This window comes from Megalops cyprinoides, chromosome 5 (assembly GCF_013368585.1).
Source record: "Megalops cyprinoides isolate fMegCyp1 chromosome 5, fMegCyp1.pri, whole genome shotgun sequence".
NCBI classification, from domain to species: Eukaryota; Metazoa; Chordata; class Actinopteri; order Elopiformes; family Megalopidae; genus Megalops; species Megalops cyprinoides.
This window is the reverse complement of record NC_050587.1, coordinates 21191725-21215572: the sequence shown is the minus strand read 5'-3', so window position 1 is coordinate 21215572 and position 23848 is coordinate 21191725. Positions and strand designations below refer to the sequence as shown.

Genomic DNA, 23848 nt, shown 5'->3' with positions numbered 1-23848 from the left:
GAAACCACATTTAAGTCTAAATCACATAGCTATTCAAGGCTTGAGCAAAATCCCTAAACAATACGCCTGGGTCCTTAAAAAGAGGTTTCATCAGTAGAAACGGTTACCATTATTGATTCACAAGACGTGAAGTGAAGTGATGAGGCGTATGTGAAGGACATATTAATACCATTGGATCAAAGGGTAATTTTTGGCCCTCAAACCGTCAATACCGAACGCAGTCTGTCTGCAGTGTCACTGATTTATTGGCCGAAAGTCTTCCTTCATCTATTCGGTCATGAAAACGAATAAATTTGACATTGGATATCATCCTTGCCCCAGTTATGCGTGTTTTATTAATACAAGGGCCAAACATGCGCGAAATATTTTAAAGTCATTGTGCACATTTTAAAGTCACAAAACAGTGTTACAGAAGTTCTTTTCCACGCACAACTAAGGTACAAAAGGTACAAAAATGCTGATATGCAGCCAGGAGCCACTTCTCGGCCTTGTCACCTGTTTCCAAGGTGAGCTGTACTGTGAGGATATACAATAACGAGAAATGAGGTAAAGGGGAAGAGAGTCGGGAAGCCCGATGAAGGAATTCACCTCAAAACGAAACGAGGAAGATTCACACGGGAGGCGTAGTGTCTGACGCTTGCAGAAAAACCGTCAGTCAAATCAAAACTAAGCCAATATATAAAAGAAACGTAAAGACAACGCTGCCGATTCGCTTTACCAGCTTTCTGGAAATATGGAATATAATGCGGTAGGTGTACATACAGTTGCATCCTGCATGTTTGGATTAGCTATTGCAACAGGTGTCGAGAATAAGTATAGGTATTAGTGTAGGTAATGTTGAATACTTCAGGGTCAGATTAAGACAAAGCAAGGTTTTTAGACCTGTAAACCGACTCGGACAAGGTCTGTACGAATTGTTAGTCTGTCAAATGTCCTGAGGGAGTTAGCACGGCAGCTTTATCTGTATAGTTACACATCAGATCGCTCTTTTGTAGATACCATTAATTAGCTGACAGACTTAATTATATGACCAGTTCAGTTCGTATAGACTGTAAACCTTCAACAAGATATACTGTACTGATAAGATTTCAAAGAATCAGTTCTGACGATCGCGTGTTGGTAATTCTGATCTTATATCAGCAAAATCACTACGCAGATGCAACATTGGAAAATTCATTTTCGCGTTAGTGGGGGTCGGGAGGAGCGCGCGCGTGTGGGCAGTCTGGTAGATGCATGAGGGAGACCAATCTGCAGTGGAATGTAAAAAGCTGTGATTAGTCTAGATTACGTCTACTATGTCGAGGACTTATTTTCCGAGATGGAAAGGTTCGTTTTGTGTGCCGGGTCAGACAGTGCCATAAGGCTGCGATGGTTGGCCTCAGAGTTCCGCCGATATTTGCATTATTGCTTTAAATAAGACAACCACAAACAAATAAGTAAAAATAATTATACATTCCAGAACCATAATAACATTAATATGAAACGTATTAGTTTGCTTAGCAGACATAGGTGACTAACATATTATTACTTTATGAAACTTAATATTTACTGAAGCAATTCAGTTTAGGCCTTACCTTAGAGGTCATGTGCCACTGCAGTGTTCCACATGGGGTTAAAATTGTCAGTTTTTGGGTTGCAATCCCGGCTCCTCAACCACAACTGTTGCCATATACTGTATAAATACAACAAGACCATGCGAGAAATGTCATTACTTCACCATTACCAAATAAAATATAATAAACATAGCAATATACACTTGAGAATGGCATCACTGTACAGTAACAGGGTTAGAGAACCACGACCACCATACCCACCCATTGCTGTTGCTTCTGTTATTACCAGAAGATTATATGGCAGAGCTCAAATTCAGGCTATAGGGCTCAGTCTTTGCTTAGAAAAAGCACCTTAACTAATGAAGCCACTCTTGAGGCCTGATATATACTTTTAAGAAATATGAGATATGGATTTAATTGCCTTTTTTGCTATTGAGAGATGTATGAAGTTGAGCACTGTGCTTTGGCCACAGAGACGTCAGAATAACTCTGCAGTAAATGTGACCTGATTTATGAAGACAGTTCACTTTTGAAAATGCCATAGAAAGCATTCATGATCCTGTCATTTCCTCTGTCTGCATGTGCATGTGTTTTCCATTCGTAATGCACTCCTTGTAGTCTCCTCTTTGCAGTGAGGCAGTGTGTTGGCTCTGTGCTATAAAAACCCTGACACACCAACAGGTATCGGACACCTATAGGACAATTAAAAAAGACATTTTTGTAATAACAAGAAGACTCAGCATTTATGAAACTTGCTCTTTACTGGTGAATTGCAGTATGGGAAAGTAAAATGAACTTAGCAGAACACTTATGGCTGTTTGGTGGCCAGTAAAGTGCTTCTCATAGGTTTTCTGTCAGTAATACCTGATAAAAAAATGTCCCCTATTCTTATCCTCACTTTCTCGATCCCATCCTCTGCATCTACCATTTCCTTCTCAATCACTCTGACAGGAGAAGGGTAAGAAATCAGATAAATTGGAGTCCATGCATGCGGACATAGAAGAAGTGAAGGGCATCATGACCGAAAACATTAACCGTCTGGTGGACCGTGGCGAGGCGCTGGACCGACTGAGGTGCAGGACAGAGGACCTGGATGTCAGGGTTGGTCCATGTGCACCTCTCACCACACTCCCTTTCTACTCCCTCTCTTTGTTTCTCTCCCTTTATCTCCTCTTCCTCTTGTCTTTTCTGTCCTTCTCTGAGATGTGTGCCCACTTTCTCCTCCTCACTCATAAAACAGCTCGTCTATCTTTTTGCTTAAAAGTGTGACGTTCCTTGCAGGAAATAGTGAAGGATGAGCTGTCCTTCTTATGATCCAATTCCATCATCAACAGATTCACTTCAAATACTTTTTGGGTGTCTCTCTTTCTCTCCCTCCACCTCTTTCTTTCTCTCTCTCTTTCCAGGCAGATGGTTTCAGACGCACAGCTCGTAATATGGCTTGGTCGGCCTGTCTGAGGGATAAGAAGCTGGTGGCAGTGGCTTTGGTGATCACCCTCCTTGTTATCCTCATAATTGTCCTGCTTGCTGTGGGAGTCATCCCAGTCAGGCCATCCCCTAAACCTAACCCCAGCCCCATCCCGAGCACCAGCCCAAGCCCCAGGCCCTGATACTTGTACACACGCACACACACACAAACACATACACACACATATACACACACAGAGACACACAAACACAGACACACACCAAAATCCTGAAAGTGCCAGTCCCTGATACGTGCACTCATATCCACATACATACGCACACACATATGCGCATGGACACACACATGCACACATGCACGCACGCACACACGCACGCACACACACACACACAACACGAGTACAGAATTATGGAAGGAAAGTATGAATTAATGCTATTTGAATTTGTCTTTTTTCTCAATTTTTTGGCCATAAAACTCTTAGGGTGGACCAGTTGGAGTCAGTCCTTTCATCTGTCTCCTTTTTTAATTTTTATGATGTGTCAGTGACTGGACAATGTTTTCTGTGGAGCAATAAAATGCTTGTTGTTTTCAAATCTTCTGCTGGAATTCATCATTACATGCTTAAATGCCAAACCTAGTGTATGATTGGGCTGAATAAGGAGTAAGTAGTTTATACAATATCCAGCATGCACACTAACCTTTGTGGGATTAAGCATCTCACCTCTGATATACGAGGAAATGGGACCATCTGGCTCACATTGTCCTCTGCTGGCAGTTTTAAATTAATGCACAGACAAAACCACACCTTTCCTGTACATGTTACCCTCCACTTCTCAATACCAGAATATCATTAACTTCCATTAACAATGTGATTATACACTTGACAGATAACCAATGCTAAACTGACTATACACAAATGTCTAAGTTGGTTGGATATACAATACCAGTCAAAAGTTTGGACATGCCTTTCTGTATTTTTACTATTTTCCACATTTTAGAATAATAGTAAAGACATAAAAACTATGAAATAACACAAACAGAATTATGCAGTGACCAAAAAGTGTTAAACAAATTAAAACTATTATATTTCAGTATCTTCAAAATAGCCAAAAATATTTGTGTTGAAAGTAAATTCTTTTAATTGTTCATATTTGTCAAAGAAACAAATTTCAAACATTTAAGCATAAGCATTTAGACAAAAAGGTTTTCATAATACAGTGCAGTATAGTGGTTGAGGAGCAGGACTCAAAACTGAAAGGTTGCTGGTTTGAATCCCCATGGGGGCACTGCTGCTGTACTCTTGGGCATGGCACTTAACCCACAAGTGCATCAGTAAATGTCAAGCTGTATAAATTGATAACATTGTAAAAACCTGATGTAAGATGCTCTGGATAAGACTGTCCTCTAAATGCCAATAACGTCTATTTGTTGTTACTTGTGAGTGCAAAGGCCTGCTCATATTTACCTGAAGCCCACCCCCTCACTCAACTTTGAATCAGTAAAGTAGGCAGTGGGAGGGGTCATTGCTCTTCTGCTCCTCTTCTCAATTCTTCATTTACTCCAGCCGGATCCTGGCTGGTAATTGGTTCAAAATTATAGTGTCATTTGTTGTACTTGCAGAATGCCTTGTACTGTGTACTTTCACTGCATTTTTGTAAATTTACAGTTGTAAGAAATTACAGAATTCTGCCTCAGAATGTGTATTTCACTAGACATGATCTAATTTGAATAGCTGCGTCACACCAAGTGGTGTCCTGACTTACACAAACACAGTATTCTGATTTCATTATCATACAGACAACAGGTCTGGTTCATTTACATCAAAAGCTTAGCCTAAACTATATATTGCAATATGTTTGAATGATCAGGGTTCACTCTGACACCGTTGAACCCGAAGTCAGTACTTTTCGCGTGCTTCGTTACTGTGTTTTATTGAATTAAAGACACACCTTTACATCACACGCATTCATCTTCTCCATCCTCTTTTTTCAAATACAGTTGAGTATACAAATACTAGTGCCCTGTACATTGCCTTAGATAAGGGCTGACAAAAATTATGTTTCATGATTTTCAGGGAAGTATATTTATCCATTATGTAATATGCAATTCCTGATTCCCTGATTCCTTATACAAAGTGTACCAAGGTCCAAATGTCTCCTGATTACTAGTGAAACAGTCACCAGCATTATTTACAATACTTGAGCTGTGAAAGTGTTCCTAGAGTGAAACCATTCAGTCCATCCCTGAAAGGAGACACAAGATACTAGGTGCTGACTGAGGAGGTTTTTATTGTTGAGAAAAATAATGGTGAATAAAGCAGACAGGCACATTTTGGAATGCAGATTTCTGAATTAACTTCATGAGAAAGAAGTAAGCACAAAAACCTAGCTGTACTGAGGCAGTCCTAAAGAACTAGAACACATGGATTCAAGTCTTTGTTTTAAAACAAGTTTTAAAACAAGTCCATGACATTTTCCAGCTCACTTTGACAGTTTTGCAATATCTATTGAGGCACAATTTCCAATGTTGTTTCAATTTTGTCATTAATACCATGTTCTCACTACAGGGTGTGTTGGCTTCTTGTGTCGAACTAGTTAGCTCTCAATATTTTTTCCTTTAAGCAAAGTATCCAGTCTTTACCTGGATAGCTGGATTGTGCATTGTGCAGATTTTAGCAGATAGTAACTACCTGGTTAAAATGAGCCATATACAGGCTGTAGTATTAAGCTAGAGTCAAAATGGGCCACTCATCTTGTGGTTGTTGGAGTGTAAGAGGGTGAGGCATCTACAAAAGGACTCTCACTCTCATCATTTTTTTTTTTAAACTAAGTTTAAAGTTTACAGTTCAGGCAGTATGTCTCGTACCTTATCCTTGTGCTGTAGAGGCAGCTGTAAATACTTTCACATCATTTTTTAATTACTAGTTTAGTAAGATTCACCAAATCACGCACCCTCTTTCCAGTGACTGTTGCATGATCAGAGAACAAAACACTGTGAATTGTCTGACCCAAAGGAGTGAGCGCTTTCAAATGCCAAAATGAAAAATTCACTTCACGGCAGTCTTATACAAATGCGTTTCAGATGGGTATTATTTTGCAACTCCCCAAAGGAAGCAGCAATTATCCCTCTTATTTTGTTATTCAGAAAGCCAGCACACCACATACTCTGGTTGCTTCCAAGTTAACAGATCACCAATAAATACCATCTGTCCTTTCAGATTATCATTTGACGGTAATAATTGACAATAATAATTCTCCCCTTGGCAGTGTGCAACAGAAGCATTAGGAAAAAAACAGCACACCAACAGAACATTAATGTAGACCCCATAGGAAAAAAACAGGATTGGACCAGGCCCTTGAAGCTCATATTTATTGTCCAAAATAATTCTGAATCCCATGTAAGTAATTCTGATGGACGGGTCGAGGACAACACCATTAAAAGGAAGTGCCATCACACTTCAGAAATGATGCTCGAAAAGGTGCTGGTGAGCTATGAGGAACTGCATGGTGACCGGGACCTACGGCCTGGCGGAGACAGCGGCCACAAATCCAACATGTTCACATACAGGACAGACAACAAGAAGGGTGGAAGAGTGAGATTCCTGTGTACTCCTGCCAGATATGGCTGTCGGGTCACCCTGCTTCAAATGCCCGTACTTGGTAGCATCCTTTTCAAGAAAACCGTGATCTTTGTTTCCTACCCTAAACTGACTCTGTAGGGTGCACTCAGTGTTACTTTACATGACTCTAGTTATTCTACCTTCAATTCTGAGATAAAAGCCCCGGCAAAAAACAGAAATTATTTCTCAATATGCACATACATATCCTTCATTCTCCAAGAGAACAATGGCATTTTTCACCAAACATGGCAAAATATCAAACTTCTCCATTTCATCTTTAGTGAGAAAACTGTACATGACAGATAAAGCTACAACAGTATATTTAGTCAGTAAACTGAACAACAAACTGTTAGAGGCCCATTTAAGTCTTTTCAAGCTTTTTTAAGGAGAGTTTTCTCAAACTAGTTGTAACATGAAAAAAACTACCAATAATGTCTACAGATGGCAGTGGAATTCAGCCTTAGTCTTTTGGCACACCGCTTGCAAACTGAACATAATTACATTTCTGATATATTTACTTTACACATGGAGGCACATCTCAAGCACACTTATTTACACAAACTCTGTTGTGCTAATCAGTACCTGGGCAGTTAAGGTAGTGGTGTTTTTCATCACATATGTTCCAATGATTATGCACCACCTGACCACAACTTGAGAACCACTATACAACCGTATTCTCAGAAGAAAGCAAAACAAGCCACTTTTTCCTGTTTCTCATCAAATCATTGGACAGGAACTAGCCAGTGAAAGAGAAGCAATGACCCCTGCACTTTAACCAAATTCAAATCCTATGTTACTCAAATTGAGCTACGCTTGCTCTGAATGTGGGGGTGGGGGGAAGGGGGCAGGGTTTGTACAAAATGTCCACAGCCCAGACTCCCCAAATCCACTGCAGCTAGAGGTGTTTGTGACTCCTGTGGCAAGCCCAACACAACGGGGTGGGGGGTGGTGTGTAGGGGGTGAGGCACAGGGTGGCTGTTGGCTGGTGGCTGGTGTCACTCTGTGCTGTCCGGCAGTAGAGGGTCTCTCCCAATAATCGATGTCCTTGGGTCTGTATCTGAGCCGTGCAGTTCAGCCTTCTCAGAAACGCTTTTCTGCAACCAAGCAGTGAGGGGGAAAAAAGAAAAAAAATCAGCAAATGTGAAAGGTAAACCAGTTCAGAAATATTGCCATGGCTACCCCACACCTCCAGCCTCTAACTTATGAGTTTTCCTTGTTCCCAGGAAACACACTTGGAAATTTTACTGTCACTTATTTCACTTTATTTGTTCATGCCCAAAATGTTTAACAACTATTTTCCTGCCACATAATTTTCCTTTATTGTTCATGGGTCTATTTTTTAAGGACTCTGCATGTAAACTCTGCATGTAACCGCATGTAGCATATTTAAATTCTGAAACTGTGCAGTAATTACACTCTTTGCTGCCAGGCCTTCTGAGTTAATCTTCTGCTTAATGACAGTGTATTCTCCAAATTAATCCCCTATGGTTTCCAGGCATATACTAACAACCAAATGAACACCAGCATCCATATCAGACTCACTACTAGACAATGCTATGGGTGCAAATTAAAAATAAAATTCAAAAATAAAATTCAGTTCGTTAGAGCAGCCAACTTTTCAAAGTAAAGTGTGTTTGATGGCAACGTGCACCCAAGGTGACCAGTGAATGAATCTCTGTCTCCTGGTGCAAAGTGGAGTATTCTTCAAAACCTATTTAAACAGTTTAAACACACAGTACAGAGGTTAAAAGCACAGAATTAGAAAGGTTTTAAATAGAACGGCTGAATGCTCTGAACACCAGTCTTGCACTAAATAAATCTTGTTGTTTTGGCTTAAAAACACCATTATGCAAACTGAATGCACCAACTGCAATGAAGAAGAGCAACTTTGATGATAAAATCATTCCATTACTCATTTCATTAAATCAATATCACAACATTGACAGATATTTGATGCACTGTGTTCAGGAAGGTCAATTCATTGACCTTGTTTAGGTTCTGACATCAAACCTTTTCACACACACAGAAATATGAGGTGCACATACACATACACACGAACAGTCAGGAAAGCATAACACATACATAAACTGTATTTGGATAATTACACACAGGTATGTTTGTTTTAGGACTCTGGGCCCACCTGCACACTATTGCACACCCTAACACATTCCCCACACACACACACACACACACACACACACACACACGTTCACACAAATGCATCTACAGTGGACCCTGAATCAAATACAAAACTGTGTGCAATTACTAAACGCAACTACATGCGAAGAAACATCAAGGAGTATTTGTGATGCACGTGCCCACATCACTATTTCCATTCTTGAAGAACAATTCACTGCTGTTGTGGTTCAATGTTTAACATGCAAAAACAAGTGGAGGACAATGCAAACAAGGAGCATCAGTAAAGGCTGTGCTTAGAATGAACAAGACCAGAGCATCTGGTTGACTGAGGAGAAGTGTTAAAAATGGCGTGTGTATGAATGAGCTCAGGCTAAAATGCTACGAGCCGCACTTCTGAACTTCTATCAGGACAGAAATTTGGATACAAAACAATAACATTTTGGAATGATTTGGTTCTCACTGTGGCTAGCTTCCAAAACGTGCAAGGTGCGGTGGACTGTGCTTGTGAAACGGACTCACAAAGTCTGTTTCCGTGCCTTTGCCTGTGTCCATTTTTGCGCGCATACATGTGTGCACATGGGCACATTATTAACAGTGATAAAAAAAACATCTTAGAGAAAATATATGTTTCCAAACTGCTACCCACCTGCATCGGTCATGATAAACTTTTCGGTCTGCCTCTCATTAGCACTTGAGTCGTTTACCGTGCCTTTTACGTTGGCCTAAAAGACAATCAAGCCTCATTTAATCTGGTTAGGTGAGGGCTCGTATGAGATCAGGGTTGATGTGATCGACTGGTTTTAGTTCAGTGCTGATCGTAAAATTAAATGCATCTCCCTCCGTCATGCAGTTGGATCATTTCAGTTCATTAACTGTTTGCTTAATCATGCAGGCCTTAAATTTGCAAAAAAAGTAAAAGGATTAAGATAAATGGAAACATGCAGTCTGAAATCGTGTAGGAGTGGATCAGGTGGAGGTCACGTGGATCTCCCTCATGCCTTAAATTAGTCCTTAACCTTAAAGATTTTTTTTTCAATAATTTTTCACCTAGATTTTTACTTTAAAATATGCACTCAGATTTCATCTAAATAGCATTTATGCAAAAACAGAAAAGATCCAAAGATGCATTTAAAAAAAAAACATACAAAAGCAGTTGAAAATAAATGTTCCTAATCTGATCTTCCAAAAAACTCCAAAAAAGAAAACCCAAAAACCAAATCGTTCAACATTCTGATCGATTAGGTCAAAAAGGTAAAGCAATGACAAGACTTGTGGCAAAGATCTTTTGGGACAAGACAAACCCCGTTGTCCTGCAACTCTGGTACAAGATTCATCTCTCTCTCAGACTTCTGCAAGGAAACAACAGTGCAGCTTGGATCCCAGTGACAAGTAGTAGCTAGCGGTTAAGCACAAAAACATCAGTCTTTCTAAGTGTCACAGCAACTATAAAATATAAGAACAGTACTGCTAATAGGTATGGCAACATTCTGAACTGCTTAAGAGAATGCAGTCTATGAAAAATACAGCATTATTCATTATGATAAGAGCAGCAAAATGCTTTTAAAAATTATATCAGTTAGACTGCAGGGGCACCATGAAGAAAGGCCTTGGCAGACACAACAATGACAACTGGTATGTACATAGGGTCAGGGTAAAAGTCCAGCCTATGTCACTGTGACACTGTGTGTGCACTGGCACTATGGTGGAGATGAAACTTCAGCTTTTGGAACAGCACATAATAAGACACAACATGCAGCAGACCCAAGAACTGACTGCACTACCATCTACTGAGAGAACCAACAGAAGACAAAAACTCACTGCATGACCATCTAATTAGACAACTAATCAAAGGCAATTCATCATTGCACTACCATTAGACAAGAGGACCAATAAAAGACAAGACCTGCCTTGCCAATGGCTAGGACCAATCAAGAATCAACTGCACTATTGGCTGTTGAGGTGACCAATCAGAGGTGAGATGTGCTCTTGCACTCTTCGTGCTACATCTGAAATCCAAGATGGTGAGTGAGACCCCTTATCCCCCATGGACCACAGTGGCCATTAGTGGCTTCCCCCAAACCCACTTGTTGTCACACAGATGTGTCATGCCATGCACACGCATGCAGGGGTGGCAGGTTGGAGGACTGTAGCCTACCTTATCATGCAGTCTCAGGATAATGGCCCCCAGGATGGTGAGAAGGCCCAGCCCAATGAAGACATACTGCATATACTCCATCACTGCTGGTAGCACCACCAGGTTGGTGTAGAACGTTTTGAGCACTGGACCATCGATGTATCCACTCTGTGTGATGGACAACAATCTGTGAGCATGGGGGTGGGCAGGGGCTACCTCCATTGGGAGAAAATGCGGTGCCACTCAGGGGACACAAAGTGCCACAACATTTTTTTCAATCTATATTTAACATGTTGCACTCTGTTGACAGTTTATCCTTCTTTGACAGTACTGATAACATCCAAATTCCTACTGAGGACAATTTATTCTTCATCTTTCGAAGCTTGTCCTTAACTTTAACAGAAAAATCATAGCAAACGCAACATGACTTTTGCACCAACAGTGGATTAAATCAGATGCATTCCATTACAGTCATTGGCATTTTCTTTTGTTGCCATGTGACTTTTTCCTTCATGTGAGATCCCCTGGCTTTCTTTAGTGTAGACTGATGATTTGGGTTTGACCCCTATCAGCACCCTAACAGACTAAACCATGGAACTGCCCAAAAACATATGTGCCATGAGATGCTGGCATGGAAACAATGCAGAAGGAACATTCGGTTTGGAACAATGGTAATACGTTTTTATTTTTATATTATATAAAAAACTGCATTAATCTCTCATGTTTTATCAATGCATACATGTACATATATAAAATCTACCTACACATCTACATATGTATGACCTGAAAACTCACTGACTCACCTCTTCAAACCAGATCATGGGCATAACTACTTCAGAAATCTTGCCCGTTTCCCTGGGGGGGGGGGGGGGGGGGGGGATCATATATATTAAAAAAAATCATCACATTCAAGACATTTCAGCTGTCCACAAGTAGTAAGTAGTAGACAGCTGTCTGACTACTTATACTCACCAAAATTCACTGATTCATTATCATTATCATTATTATACTTTAGCAGTGGTTTGCAGAAGTAAAACAAGGAGCTTGAAGAGCAGCAGTGTAAAATTCTTTTGGCTCAGCTAATTTTGAATCATATAATCATATAATGTTTATACACTCCTTTGGCATTGCTGAATGTTTTTGGCAGTGGTATATATGGTAAATGCAGAGCCTTACAGAGCTGAATGTATCATTTTCACCTATGAATTCTTCTAAGTCATAGAAAGGCACAGGAAATCACAGTCATGCCTAAAAAATGATTTGTTTGTATTTATGCGCATTTTGATTACTTATTTTTGTGTATATATTGTGTTTTTAAGGCATGATTCATTGTCTATTCACTTGACAACAACATGTGATCATGGAACCACTATGGGAAGCTCGCGTTCAGTTTGTTAATCTTGTTGTCAGTATAATTCATACAACTGCTAAAACAAAAAAAAAAAAATAATAATAATGAAAAAACAATTCCTCTGAGACAAGCATTCCACAATTCTACTGATGCAGGTGGTCGTCAAGACAAGGAGGTGGTCATGCTTACGTGATGCCCGACACCTTCTTCATGTATAGGTTGAGCTGCAGCCGGATGGACACATTCAAGGGCACACCAGTCTCCTGTGGGGGGGGGGGGGGGGGGGGGGGGCAGAAGTGTGAGGGAAATATCCTGAGGATTGCCTCTGTCCATATCCCCTACCTGTACCATTCCTTGGCCTATGAACCTTCCCCGAAGCATGGCTACTCTGCTCTGGAGCTGGAGGGCTATGAATTTTAAGATTACTTACACTGCCATAACTGGGGACGGAAGCTACAAGTTCAGTTAACACAATGGCAATTTGAATCATGTGGCCAAGTGCCGTGAAACTGTTGTCCCACTCAGAGGGAATCATTTTTCAGATATAAGATACTGTTTTGTAACTGGGAAGGCACTATCTGCTCTTGGGTTGTCAATATGGGAAGCTGCTGACTGACTGAAACTTTTTGTTGTCACACTTATTATCACCCTTGGTAAAGCCACAAAGGAAATGTCCACTTAAATGACTGGAGGTAAAGCAAAGAGGACACTCAGGTGACACAAAAGAGAAAGGTTATTCCTGTACTACGTTACAACCTAAACCCCATGTTATTGGCTAGTCAGCATTTATAGCTTTTCAGACATCCTGAGGCCACTGAAGAAAGAATTCTTTAGTAACCCAACTCCCACCACACAACACTGCTAATTATGTTGAGTCAGGGAACTGAATCAATGCTCAGATGTGTGTTTAAACAAACACAGGGGCATAGAAGTTACAACAATGACCCATTAGGTAACTTCATGTCCACAATTTTCCAAAAGTATTTGGGTCATCCTTTAAACTTTACACAAAGTAGCCCACCATGTCTGTGATCAATAGCAACGTACAAAGGGGGAAGGGGGGCATACTCATGCACCAATTTCAACTCTGATTTAGAGCACAACAAAAGAAAAAAACGAGTCAATCAAGAGTACTGTGAAAACGTAGAATTTGGTGAGATTTGTCTCTCACTACTAGAGATACAGGAAATTGTACGTCTGATTACTGGCTGCTATCATTGAAAACAGAATAAGCCACAGGCACATGGAGTGTAGAACCACTCAATTCGAACCTCAGGGAGGAGTTGTGTTTCAGTGCAGAATAATGCCTGCAACCTATAATTGAGTCCTGGAAAAGAAACAGCACCCCCCTGCTCCCCTCCCCAAATAAAAGGCAATTTGCCATCACACTCTAAATTAAAATGTTCCCTTGTATTGGCAGAATTACACTCTGTTCATTCCTTAAAGGGAACATGCCAGCTGCTGTTCATTTTTTCTGATCCCAGCGGGAGATTGTTCAGACGTCATTGGTCAGACATGTTTTGCCAATTGTATCGGCATGGCACAGGACCACAAAATACAAACCATGGGGTGGGGGCGTTGGAAAAATAACAAGACATGAGGCAGCATGACACAGACAAATGCTTATAGCGCATAACAGTTAAACCCTAAAACACATTAATGTTTCAGGCAGGATTGCCCAACTGAGAACAATTCTATTGGATGTTCAATATACACAATCATACTGTTTGTATGCTGATAAGATAAAAGCATACTGGTGTTTAAGGTTATCTTATCACAACATTATCAGCATAGCCTTTCTTCATCTGCAAGGTATTGGATAGGGGAAATGTAGGATACATGGTCACACAGTGGGGGGGGGGGGGGGGGGACTCACACCAAATTAAGAGACTCTCACCCTGAAAGACTTTGCTACAGATCCCCCTGGTGAGCTGCATTGGGGTTGTCAAACTTTTATTTTGTCTTCTAAAATGATATTTAGCCTCTCTAAAATAATATCCATGCCAACACCTTCATGAAAATACTGTATGGTAAACGAGCCCTTCTTGTAGATATGCAGACTTGGCATTGTCTGGATTGGTGCATATTTGATCAACATATTTTCTCTGAATAAGCGTATATTTTGATTTCTTCAGTGACCCACAAGAATGCCCATTGTGAAAAGCAAAGTGAAAAGAACATGGAACAAAGTGAGACCTAGGAAATATTAATATTATATTATTAATATTATATTTCAGTCTACATGCCTAATCCTGCGTGGCTCATTGTTTGCGCAAAATCATAATCTGGCCATAAAAAGTTCTGGATGACATCACATGGAGTGTGTGGAACACTTCCACAGGAAAGTCAGAACTGCATGTTCTGAACCTCAGTGGAGGGACAGACCTTCATAAAAATGTGATTCCAGTTTCCCTGCCTCTTTCTATAAACTGGATTCTGACTGCTTTCATCAAATGACAAGAAACGGTGTCCACAGAGTGAACAGTGTTCACATGGGCAATACTGCATAGAACCCTGATCTCTTCATGAAGCAATATTGTCTTTATTGGTACAATACAAGCATTATCATGCCATAATACCACCATAATATCCTAGTAAATGGCATTCATAGTCATTTCCAATTAGCTTATCGTACGTGAGTGAGTTTTATTCCATCTGATAAACACTTGGAGAACAAAGTCTCATAATGATGTCCTGTCCAGGGGTGAAAGGCTAGTAGCCAGGCGGCCCCAGACACATGTGACCACAGCACAGAGTTGGTCAGAATGTAAGCCGGGAAAGCGCACGCCTCAGGGGAGACTAATGCGATTGAGAGAAGGCAGCCAGTACCCCCGTGGCTATTGAACCAAACTCCAGGTAAACAATATGGAGCCAAACAGATAAAAATGTTTATGTAGCCAATTTAGATAAGCCCAGAGAGGCCCTACTTTTAGTGAAATGACATGATAAGACAGTGGAGAAACTGCATAATCATGTGTTCAGGTCATCATGCCCACCTGTAAATAGAGCTAGCTCTGAATGATAAAGACAGTGAACTCAACTCGCTCGATTCCTACACGTTACCATTTCACAGATAAGCTACTGGATGGGCTTCCAAAGTTCACTTCTACAGACCTGTGTCCAGGGGGCGGGGGAGAGGAACTCTCCCTCAGAAGCCAAACGGATTGTCAAGCTCAAAAACCCTTGGTTGAAAACGTAATCAGTTTAAAACGTAATCATTTGCTGATAAGATTTTCCAAAGCTGGATTCTCTCTGATGCCCAGTGGAGTGATTGATAAGCAAATTCCGACTAATCCTTGTAAGGCCTTGATATAGAGCCTTGATAAGAATGATGTAAGAACTAATATCCACACATGGGAACTAAAACTTAACTCTAATTATGTAATTATATCTCCTGTTTTTATAAATCTTTTTTTTTATCTCCTCTTCTACGGTCACATTTATTTACCTGTTCCATAATGTTTTAAATTAGGGGTACAAATGAATAAGCATAGATAATAATAAAACTGGCATGGCAGACATGATAAATGACTACTTGAATAAAAGCCTTATGGCAAAAAGGGTCAATTCTAGTCAATTCCAGAGTGACACTGCAAAGCTACTGCAAAAGTACTCACTACTGAAGGCAGTCTTCCATGTAATATGTGGCATAACAGCAAACTTGCCTTTCCAAGCAGCATAACCACCAGAAAAAAAGGAGATTCATGGACCTATACAGTAAGCTAAAGCATTTTTTCACACTCTCTGAAGCACATTCGTGTGATGTGTACCAACTGGAATGGCCTGGGAGTGGGTACAGAGCAGAGGGACATGGAGGTTTTGAGTGGGGGGGAGCGCAGTTGGGGCTGTTACTCACCGGGTGGATGTCAATGAAGAGGCCGTGGTCCCGCTCGTTGGGGTCCAGCCCCTGGACAAAGCTCAGCAGGACAGGGTCAGCGTTGAAGAAGTGTGGGTGAGAGATAAACACCGGGGAGTCTGTGGATGAGAGCAGAGACACTGCCTCACCATGCATCCTGATTTGTCAGCTAGGGCATGGGAGAGCCCCAGTCATGCTGGATCTGCTGTGCTGTGTGTTTGCAAAAGGTGCAGAGTGCAGCCAGTCTGACCAGGGACGCCACGCCATGGTCTAAAATTTGCCCGCCTGATGGCATTTGTTTGCGTCAAGCATGTCAGTCTGACTACCTTACTGTCTGTATTTCTGTCTGTGTCAAGGCAGTGTGTCACAGATTTGCCTGCTTGATGGTGTTTGTGTGGGTGTTGCGTCCATCTGCCTGCCTGTCTGATTCAAGTTGGTGCCTATCCACTTCTGGCTTATGCCCATTTCTGTCTGAATGCTTACACTCTATATATATAGAACTATATATGCCAGTGTGCATGAGTGTGACTGTGAGCGTGAGCATGACGTAGCGAGTAAGTCTGTCTGTTGTGCATATTTTGGACCGGAGAGACTCACTGTGTCTGCAGCTGCTCACGTTCAAGATGCCCGACTGCCTGCAAGGGCAGAAGCCTTCATTGGGAGGGTAATCTGAGCCATTGGCAAAGAGAGTCTTGGGCGCCACGTAGCGGTACACAGGGATGCCCGCCACCTTTCCCGACTCCTGGTAGATCAGCTCCATTGACCTGTAAACAAACTGCCTTCAGCTTCAGCAGCAAAAATAAGCGTGTCCAAACTCCACATTCTGAACAACTAGCAGGAGCATCATTACCAAACAAAACTGTAACTACTGCAAATTAAGTTAGTCTCTGTGTGAGTTGTGCTGTGGGCAAAGATAGGACTAGTTTCCTTCTGTAAAATATATATATATATATATATATATATATATATATATATATATATATAGACAACACAGACATTATGGAATTAAATTCAGAGACTTTCTAAGCAGCAGTGGATGCATTTGTCATTTATAGAAATGGCAAGTCATGACTGTCAATATAGCATCAAGGTGTTGGTTTATCTTACAATTAAACTATACTTCTCATTTTATTTCCTTTCCATAAGAAATGAGCACTCAAGACTGAAGCCATCCAGAACCTTTGCCCAGAGTGTGATGTGATTGACAGTTTCAGTGAGTGTTTATACAGGGGGGTGGGGGGGTCACCTACGTGAGGGACATACCTGCAGGCATCTGGGCTGTAGAAGGGCAGTGTGGACTCTGGGGTCATGAAGGGGGGCCACATCTGGCCCGCTGTCCCATTGATCATGTTACACTGCTTAGTTCTCCAGTAGTCCACCTGCAATTCAGAGAGTGCAGGGAAGGAGTGGGAAGGACAAGTCAAATAAAATTACCTAATAATAATTTTCCAAATTGGGAATGATGCACTTCTGTGTGAACACTCTGGGCAATGTGGCAGCATGGTAGATGGTAGCCAGAATGGAACTACGTGGGCCGAGACACTACATACAGAACATATGTGAACATGTGTACCATGTATCATAACACATGTGCATGCGCTTTCCCATAACCCCTGCCCACACACACGCAAACACAGACAACACAAGGCCAAAATGAGTCATTCACAGAGCGTGTCAGCAATATAAGTCCAGTGTCAAAAGAGTTAATCCACAAACCTCCAACAACCCTGGATATCGCCTGCACTTTGAGCATGCTGTGAACTTTAACTCTGCCACACAATCTGTACCAACTCAACACCGCCACATAAGCTCAACACAATCCCCAGTGCTCAGGCGTCCCCTCTCCATCACACGGCAGATGGTCGGCTCACCTCCTTCAAGCCATTCCACGAATCCACTTTGTGAACCTTCCTGATATCGTCCTGGCCGGTGAACACAGTAAAAAGGCCTGTGTTGGAGTTGTTGAACTGCAGGCCGGTAAACAGAAACATACTCATTAGTGTGTGATCCCTCTCATGCACATACCTCTCATATAACTAACATAACCAATTCATGCGGTGGTGTTAGACTGACACTAACAGATTACAGCCATCACTGCTGCTGCTTGCCTTTATAAAACAGGAAAGCAGAGAAAATCTGATTATCAGAACGGCCACCAGAGCAGGAAAGGTAGCCAGTGCTCACCTCAGCAAAGAGGCCAAACTTGCCACTGGTGGGCAGCATGCCTGGGAGGTAGGTGTTGAGGAATTCCACAAGCTTGCTGTCATAGCCCCACATCAGTTCACCCACTGGTTTAGTCAAGAATGGACCCTCGTTGAAGGTCTTGAATGTTGCACTCATCAGTAGCCGTATAGCGAAGGGCATTTTCTCCATCATCACTGCCGCGCCCTGGGAACCATAAACACAGGGTAATGAACAGGTAGATGGCCATGCAGACAGACAGACAGACAGGGTCACAGGCAGGTGGCCATGCAGACAAACCAGTCGGAAAAACACTGCTTTACACAATGGCCATGCCACTGCACAGATGCTATAATGAGTGATTATTTAAACCTGGAACTGAATTAAGCTAATAGGAGTCCAAACCCTCATACCAGCACAAGCATGTTGGGGATAGTGACCACGTCTGACTCATTGCCCACGGACATGTTCCTCATGAAGTGGTACTGACGGTACTCCCGGTATGACACTGTCTTGTTGGCGTGGAATGTGATGTTGTCCTTCTGACGATATTCCCTGTGACAGAAAAAAAGACAACATAAGGGGGAGAAATGTTGTATTAGAAAGAGGCCCCTTGATCCTAAAGCACTGAAGTACACAGAGCTCCACCACAGGGTCCCAAGAAAGGGAGAGAAGGTGTTGTGAGGGGGGAAAGCACACACATACATAGATTAGTGCAGGGAAAAGAAAGATGGCACAGTCCCGCATTTCTGGACTACCAAGGCATATTTTAGTCCATACACTCACCATCTAAATACAGCAGAAGCAATGTTTTCATTTTTGACTTTTCGCAACACCACTCCACAGTCTGCTCTTTTCCCACATACAATTATTTGAGGAACCTCCTTTCAACACCACGTCAGCAAAAAATGATCACTCAATCTGTATTTTTGGAATGCGCATGCAAAGAGCAAGTCATCTGTTTTCTGTCTCTGTGAAGACACATGACTTGATAGGCATAAAATGGGGGGGGGGGGGGGTGTTTGAGGGGCTTCCATTAGTCATGTGTACCTCAGCCACAACAGGAAGCTGTGGGGAGGTAACAGTGTAGAGCCAGCTCCAATAGGATTGGTCTTGCTCTATATATGCAGCATGGTGGCATGCCCTCATTACATCCATTTCAAGTGGGGAAAAAAATAAACAAAAACATTCACAAGACAGTAGAGATGGGAGAAGTCAGGTTAAGACAAAAATAAAGCTTTTGTTAAACATTTGAACATGGCAACTCAGGCCTGCTTCAACAGCCCTCCACTGACCACTGGCTGAGTGCAGAAATAAACTATGAAAAATCCCAGCAATTTATCCATGGCTAAAACACCCAACAATTGCACTAACAACAACCCAGCTCTAACATTCACGAGTGAGAGTGGCCTTGTGTGCATTTCAAGCGATTACTTACTGGGCTCCAGAACTAACTAAAAAATGAGAATAAAAGTCTTTTTTACAAAGTACAAGGAAAATACATGGGGAGGGGGTACATAACAAGTTGTTCTGCTTAATTACCATCAAACCACCGCAGCATGGGGCCTTTGGGGGGAAAGAGGGCGATAGCTTCCATTACTGCCCCAAATGAAGTAATATGCTCCATACCCCCCACAATTAGAAAATGTTCTGTGTTTGAACTGGCTTTGTAGTGCTGCCACGTGCTTGGCGGAATGACCCAAGGAGTAGGGACCATGGGACAGAAATCAGAAGCCTTCAGTGTGACAGGAAACCTCTCACACACATACACACATACAGAGGAAAAGTAGGCCAAGGAAGGTTAGGAGAAACATAGCTAAACTGACTACATTTCAAACATATTAAAAAATTGGATGTATACCAGTCAAAAGGTGTGGAAAAGGAGCAATGTTTTGTCTCTGGTGAACCCGTCCTATTGATTCTGAATGGAATCTGAGTCTGGTTTATATTTCCCCTCACTTTGTCATGCATTGCTTCAGATTATAATCAAGCAAACAGCCCTGATGCGTACGGCCAAGTGCAGGAGAGATTAATGTGGAGGGTCCAGCTCCATAACACCACTGACACAGTTTCAGAGAAAATCCAGGGCAAACACAAAGTCAGCATTCTCCCCTCTGAATGATATGCTCATTCCCCCTTTTGCACAGGAAGACTTATGCAACAGCCTGTCACACCACCACTCAACACTTGCACCATCAGCAGACGGGTTTAGGTGAACAGGAGAGAGAAATCCCATCCATGCTCCCCCTATAGGGTATACAGGGTCCCCCTCAGTGGATTCCAGGGAACTGCAATTCTTACAAGGAAACATGTGGGAAATGCTGGCGGGCTTGCAGAGGGCTGAAAACCCACTCCTACATCCTGCCGCCCAGCCTTAGCACCAGGACAGGAGGAATGCTCTGTGTGAGATCTCTTAGGGAAAGCGTGCAGAGTGAGGACCCCTTTCAGAAACACAGCTGCATGCTGTCCTTGGCAAAGGCTGACCTTCACCTTTAGTACTTAATTTTTCACTGAAACATGTAACCTACAGCTGACCCGGATCAACTTCGAGCACAAATGCCGATGTCACAGAGATGAGAGACTTGACATACTGAGACCAAGAACAAGGCCAAAACAAAGATCAAAAGACGAGTTTGCAAATAACAATTCACAGACTAGCTGAACAAATGTCACTCATTTTGCACACACACACACACATATATATATATAAACTTACTTGCTAGCTGTTAGCAGCTTGTTTTAGATAAAGTTGCCATGACTCATGCCATGCCTCAAAGCTATCAGCACAAGGCAACAGACACAGCGCTGTCCTTATAATAACATAGATTTGATATGGCAAGGTACACAGAAAATACATGAAAGGTGTTGCTGGCAAGGACTTTTTGTTTACTTGATGACAAGGCTGAGAATAGCAAGTTGATCATTTAAGCAGCATCTCATTTAAGTGTATGCATGTGTCAAGAGTATTACACAGCGCAGAGGTGGGCAGATCAGAGATATGCTCGCTACTCTAATCACAGTATTCATGTTTTGATTGGCAGCAGAACTATAAATAAAAATTCACTAAATTAAATAGGCCTAGTTACAACAACAAAATCAATAAAGTTTGTCGTTCATAAGGACTTGTGAATGCATATTGGATGAAATGTTTCACTACGCAAGACGCACAAACATATTAAAATAGGTCACAGCATTTATAAGAAGTATATAAGCTCTTGATGTGCAAAGGCGTGGTGGTGACCCTGTGGGGGGTGTGTTCGAGTTACGGCCCTTACTTGTAGACATAGGGCCCCCGCTGCTCCAGCATTGGCCTCTCACCCTGCAGGATCTCATTTGGGTTGAGCACGTGGAAGAAGTAGACAGACATGAAGAACGGCACAGGGATGTCCTTCCACATGGTGTAGGACAGCTCGTTCTTTGGGTTGATCTCCACGTTCTACAATGAGCAAAAGGGGTGGAAGTGGAGGTCAGCTGATTTACTATGCTAACCGTACTGTGCATGGCCACACATCCACACACATATACTTGCAGGACAGGCATGTAGTATTTAAATGTGCTGTGCTTTTACCACACCCTCATGGGAAGCTGCACAGACTGCTTGTGACAGGAGCTCCATGAAAATAACATGGTCACGTGACTGAATCAGCGCATTATGTAATATTTAATATTACCCATATGTAATATTCAATCAGTCTGGCACCATGCTCCTCACTAGGATGTGCAATGACCTCAAAGACAGCTGAAATATATACACCTTTCTCGCGTGGCCAACGTGGAGAAATGAGGAACTTGATAACAATAGGATTTTCTCCATGATATGATAGGACAGTTGTAACTGGTCGCCGGTTTAGGATTCTTTCCGCCGCAAAGCAGTGCATATCGCCGTTTTTCATTCTAAAGTTTAAATCGTTAACTCCACAACCGTATGTCTTAGCCAGCTTCGAATTCATTTGATACTCCACCAACAGTAAATGCAAGATCACGTACAAAACATTCTCAATTCTAACGACACCAGTTTTAATATCCAGAAGATTCACACTGTATTTCTTAATGCATGGTCGTTCAGGGATATTTTGCTGCTCAAAACACACGATTACTGACATTTCTCGCGAAGGAAATTATTCTTCATCTGTTTTGAGAACAGAGTTTAATATAGGCTATATGACGGTTATAACTCATCTAAACAGTTATTTTTCAACTGTTGCTGTGTATTTTCTCCGTAGGTCATGGTTATATTGTTAATCTGAAAAGCATCTGCTAAGCATAACGTATTGCTTTAAAATGACTAATTCCCCTTAAGACAACATTTGTCCCTCAAAAAACACACTTAAAAATTGCCACATTTCTTTGCCTCGGTCTGCAAGTAATGCCACATCGCACTTCTTCGGAACGTCTTTTCATTATTATGCACATATCTGAAGGTTAACATCGGAAGAGGTTGTGATTAAGAAACAATTGAGAAGTGTTGGATTCTGTAACACAAACAGTAGCCCTGTGTTCATGCATTTGACAGCGGATAGCGGATTCCTCCATGGACGAATTTAAACAGGTCTCATATGACGATTACAGGGCAAACTGTTGCTTGTAAACTGACTTGCTGAGCACGTCTGCTACCGCATGCCTACAATGTCAACTAGTCGAAATGGCATTACTTATTACTCCACTATCGCATCTATATTAGGATACGATTTATTGATAAAGATGTCAAATGTTTTATGATACAATTCGAAATTAGTGCAAATACCTCCATTATGTATAACGAACTGAAAAGCACTTTGTCAAGACGTCGGGTTTTTATTGAGAAAACATTACTAAATTATTTGATCAAAATCAGCTACTGTATAAATGTAAAGACAAACATATAGCTAGATATACCTATCTATTTATACCTATGAATGTAGGCTACACCTGCGGCTAAACGCAGAGCTTTCCGATAAAATTCGTATTTGAGAATTTCGAAGTCCGGAGAGTTCACTCACCTTAACAATTTGATCATCGATTATTATTGGTCCCAAGAATACTAGAACTGTCCCAAAAGCAACTGTGAGGATCCCTGCAACTGCAAGTCCTGCCGCTACCTTCGATTTAGAAATAGCCATAACGTAGGCTACAGCTAGACTGCTCTATGCTGTAGTAGGTAGGTAGCTAGTGCAAAATAATTCTATGAGCTACAAAAACACACAAGTAAAAAACGGACAATTCCTTCCTTTAAAAAACACTATCTATAAACTGGATGACTACTTAGTTTAGGCTGCAACGGCGTGAAAACACCAACACCCTTCTGACTTCGTTGAGCTAACAAGTCTATCTTTCTGTCACACCTGGAACTGATTTTAAAGTCCAGCGTTCTACAGATAAAGCCCGCTTTATAGAGGGCGCTTCAGACCCTAGATTAGAAGTCGTATTATATCTGGCCGCACGTCTGACCAAGGCATTGTGGGAGACGTAGTTTTCGTGCAAAGTGTTCCACGTTTACGTATAGTGGTTATCTTTACAGTTACGTCTGCACAGAAGATGTTAGTAAAGACTAGTACATAATTATAGCTTGTATTTTATCTTATAGCTGGTATTTTAATACAGTATATTATT

General features: G+C 41.6%; 2 protein-coding genes across 2 annotated transcripts; one reads left to right on the top strand and one right to left on the bottom strand.

Annotated features, from left to right (window-relative positions):
- Positions 1-609: 609 nt before the first annotated feature.
- LOC118777372 (vesicle-associated membrane protein 8-like) lies at positions 610-3344 on the top strand. The gene is made up of 3 exons (XM_036528201.1): positions 610-748; positions 2505-2654; positions 2960-3344. Exons 1-3 carry the CDS (start codon positions 734-736, stop codon positions 3161-3163), a joined length of 369 nt encoding a protein of 122 aa, XP_036384094.1. The 5' UTR covers positions 610-733; the 3' UTR covers positions 3164-3344.
- Positions 3345-7436: 4092 nt separating this feature from the next.
- Positions 7437-23358, bottom strand: scarb1 (scavenger receptor class B, member 1). Its single transcript, XM_036529434.1, has 12 exons — positions 23239-23358; positions 21535-21695; positions 18673-18814; positions 18263-18466; positions 17950-18045; positions 17342-17457; positions 16676-16842; positions 16079-16197; positions 12412-12485; positions 11675-11726; positions 10893-11039; positions 7437-7692 (listed from the first exon to the last, which is right to left on the bottom strand). The coding sequence occupies exons 1-12, from the start codon at positions 23356-23358 to the stop codon at positions 7594-7596; spliced, it is 1497 nt and encodes a 498-aa protein (XP_036385327.1). The 3' UTR covers positions 7437-7593.
- Positions 23359-23848: the final 490 nt, after the last annotated feature.